This window comes from Manacus vitellinus, unplaced genomic scaffold (genome assembly GCF_001715985.3).
Source record: "Manacus vitellinus isolate BGI_N305 unplaced genomic scaffold, ASM171598v3 scaffold_35_pilon, whole genome shotgun sequence".
NCBI classification, from domain to species: Eukaryota; Metazoa; Chordata; class Aves; order Passeriformes; family Pipridae; genus Manacus; species Manacus vitellinus.
In genome coordinates this window covers 4,246,070-4,248,873 of record NW_021940498.1, presented here as the reverse complement: position 1 = coordinate 4,248,873, position 2,804 = coordinate 4,246,070, and the positions used below count along the sequence as shown (strand labels likewise).

General features: G+C 62.8%; 1 protein-coding gene across 1 annotated transcript in view; it reads right to left on the bottom strand.

Moving 5' to 3' along the window:
* INPPL1 (inositol polyphosphate phosphatase like 1) overlaps positions 1-2,804 on the bottom strand; it is an 11,023-nt gene that overhangs the window by 3,301 nt on the left and 4,918 nt on the right. The window contains exons 15-27 of the mRNA XM_029961457.1: positions 2,748-2,751; positions 2,307-2,403; positions 2,084-2,222; positions 1,907-2,006; positions 1,735-1,823; positions 1,573-1,654; positions 1,395-1,484; positions 1,170-1,283; positions 1,007-1,095; positions 822-909; positions 585-740; positions 430-514; positions 7-86 (exon numbers count right to left, since the gene is read on the bottom strand). Of these exons, the coding sequence (XP_029817317.1) occupies positions 7-86; positions 430-514; positions 585-740; positions 822-909; positions 1,007-1,095; positions 1,170-1,283; positions 1,395-1,484; positions 1,573-1,654; positions 1,735-1,823; positions 1,907-2,006; positions 2,084-2,222; positions 2,307-2,403; positions 2,748-2,751 (1,213 nt within the window). The remainder of the gene's footprint in view (positions 1-6; positions 87-429; positions 515-584; positions 741-821; positions 910-1,006; positions 1,096-1,169; positions 1,284-1,394; positions 1,485-1,572; positions 1,655-1,734; positions 1,824-1,906; positions 2,007-2,083; positions 2,223-2,306; positions 2,404-2,747; positions 2,752-2,804) is intronic.

The window sequence follows — 2,804 nt, the reverse complement described above, 5'->3', positions numbered from 1 at the left end:
CAGTACTGCCCTTCTCGGGCTCCTCCAGAAGCTTCGCTGGGTTGGCAGTGGGGGGCTCGGCACTGGTGGGCTTCCGCCCCACAGACCTGGGCAACAGGAGGTGTTGGGTGCCCCATGGGGCTCGAACCCCTGCAGTGGAGCTCAGAGCCCCAGGATGGTAACAAGGTTCAGACCCCCTGGGATGGGTCTTAGCAGCCCAGCACTGGGCTCAGCCACCCAAGATGGGGTTCAGCCCCTCAGCATAGGGGTCAGCCACCAAAACATGCCAGTGTCACTCTTGGAGGCACAACAGAGCCCCATCCCTGCCTTGCATGGCACACAGCTGCCCCAGTCACGTCCCACACACCATCCCTGCAGCCTCCTGAGCCCCAGGGCCCCCCAGCTGGGAGTTACGGGTGCCCCCCACCCACCGAGCCCTGTCCCCCGTACTTGGCATAGTCCTGGGTGGCCCTGGCACTCAGAGGCACCTTCCCTTTGCCGGTTGTCGTCTCGTCCTTATCAATGCTGATCCACTCTGTGGGGGAACAGGGGCTCAGTGGTGGGGTCCTGTCCCCACAGTTTCCCCCGGGGAGGGGAGTCCTCACCATAGAGCCTCTCACGGGTGCCCAGGCGCTCAGTGGGCACCCGGACCTTCATGGAGCCACGGATGTTGCCGGTCTCCTCGCCACGGTGGGACAGGTAGGTGAGGAACTGCTGTGCTGTGCTGCCAATCATCGACTTCAGGGCAATGACACACTCCCCTGGGGGTGACAGCAGGGGGGTCAGGGGTCTGCACCCCATGGACCCCCGGGGGCAGGTGCAGTGCTGGTGTGGACACTCACCGTAGGACTCATAGCCATCGAGGGATTTGACAGTGAGCAGGAGGTGCTGGTCCTGCAGGTACTCAATCTCAGAGAGGATGGGCTTCAGCTGCAGCCAAGGGGACAAGGTGCTGGCACTGAGTGGGGGTCTCCCCGCCTGCAGCTCCCCCTGGCGCCCACCCTGTCAGCCCCCAGCCCCTCCTCACCGTCGGCAGCTGCCGGGAGGACCACTGCACTTTGAGGAAGTTGATGTTGTCGCTGCTCTGACTGTCATTCTCGAAGCTCTTCTTGAACTCTGTGGTGTGGGGGGGACATGGCATCACCCCTGTCAGCCCCCCTGGGACCCCACATTGCGATCCCAGTCCTCACCTTCCAGGCAGGTAGAATAGAACTCGATGAAGAACTTGGTGCGACTGGATGTCTTCACGATGGCCTCGATGCTCTCAAACTCGATGTACGCCTGCTCCGAGGACTTGGAGAGCCCTCCATGGAGAGGCGAGGTGTTGGAACCCCCCTGGGACTTCCCCATCTCGAGGGAGAGGTGGAACCCATGGGGGGTGGGGGACAGCGAGATGTCCCCTTGGGCACAGGCACCTTTTTTGGAGACGAACTGGGATGTCACTCCCACCTCGAAGGAGCCGAAGACGGGTGAGTGGTCACTGGTGACGATGTCATCCGTGCATCCTGCAGCCAGCAGGGATGGGGGGACGGTCAGGATGGAAGGGACCGTCCCAGAATGGGAGGGGGGATGTTGGGGGGTCACACTGCTCACCATAAGCATTGCAGTTGACGTGAGTCTCGGGGTAGGATTTCCAGAGGATGCGGTCGCACCAGGATGGCACGTTGGTACGCACCTGGCAGGGATGGGGAGTGGATGAGGGTTCAGGTTGGGGTGTCTACCCCTCCCCTGACTCCCCACTACCCCAGCACCTACCCCTGTGGGTTTCTGCTTGTGCCAGACATAGGTGTCCCGGGAGCCCCGCTCGTAGCGGTAGGTGGGGGGGAAGGTGATCTCCTCCTCACCTGCACAGACAGCGGTGGATCAGGACAGTCCCAGCAGGAGGGGCTATCCCCCCAGACTCTCCCAGAGCCCCCCCAGTCCTCACCAAAGCGCAGGAACACCTTGTGCTTCTCCTTCTCCAGGTTGAGCTGATCCACCTTCAGCAGCGGCTCCAGCTCCTTGCGGCTGATGTAGTTGAGGATCTCCTGCGGAACAGAGGGGCTGGCACCGGGCTGGGCAGGGGGTACCTGACACCCCTCACCCCCCATCCCCGTCCCCCAACCTGGATGTCCATGTCCAGGCGGTAATTGAGGTCCCCAAACCAGAAGAGGTGGGTGAAGCGGAGGGAGATGTCAAAGGAGCTCAGCTGCTTGTCCCCCAGCGAGAGTAGGCGCAGGATGTCCAGGTAGTTCTGGTTCCTCCTGAAGCAGGGGACATGGGGACAGGGGTGTCACAGACAAGGAGACAGGGCCCCTCCCGGCCCATTCTGGAGTGGGGGTGCTCACCGTGCCGTCTTCTCATTGCCGGAGGTGAGGTGGCAGTTGACAAAGCCAAAGGAGGTGCCATTGAACATGAAGGAGACGCCCACAGCGCCCTTGTTCCCTGTGGGGACACGGGGACATGGGATGGGATCAGGCCAGGGCAGGGGCAGTCCCCCAACCCTGGGGGATGGGGGGCACAGTCCCCACCTGGCTGGCTGGCATGGGCACATGCCCAGAGTCCTTCTCACGTACTGCATGAACCCCCAGAGCCTGCCTCGTGCAACACACGCACACGGAAAGCCCTCCTTGTGAAACACCCGCACCCAGACCCCTCCTCATGCAACAAGTGTGCTCTGGGATCCCTCCTTGGGCAAAACACACCCCCCAGACTCCTCTTCAAGCAACACACGTGCTCCAGGACCCCATCCTGTGTGACCCATGCAACACCGGGACCACCCTGGAAACCCAGACACTCGTGGCCCCCCCCGGTGCAGCGCACACCCCCCGTGCCCCCACGGGCCC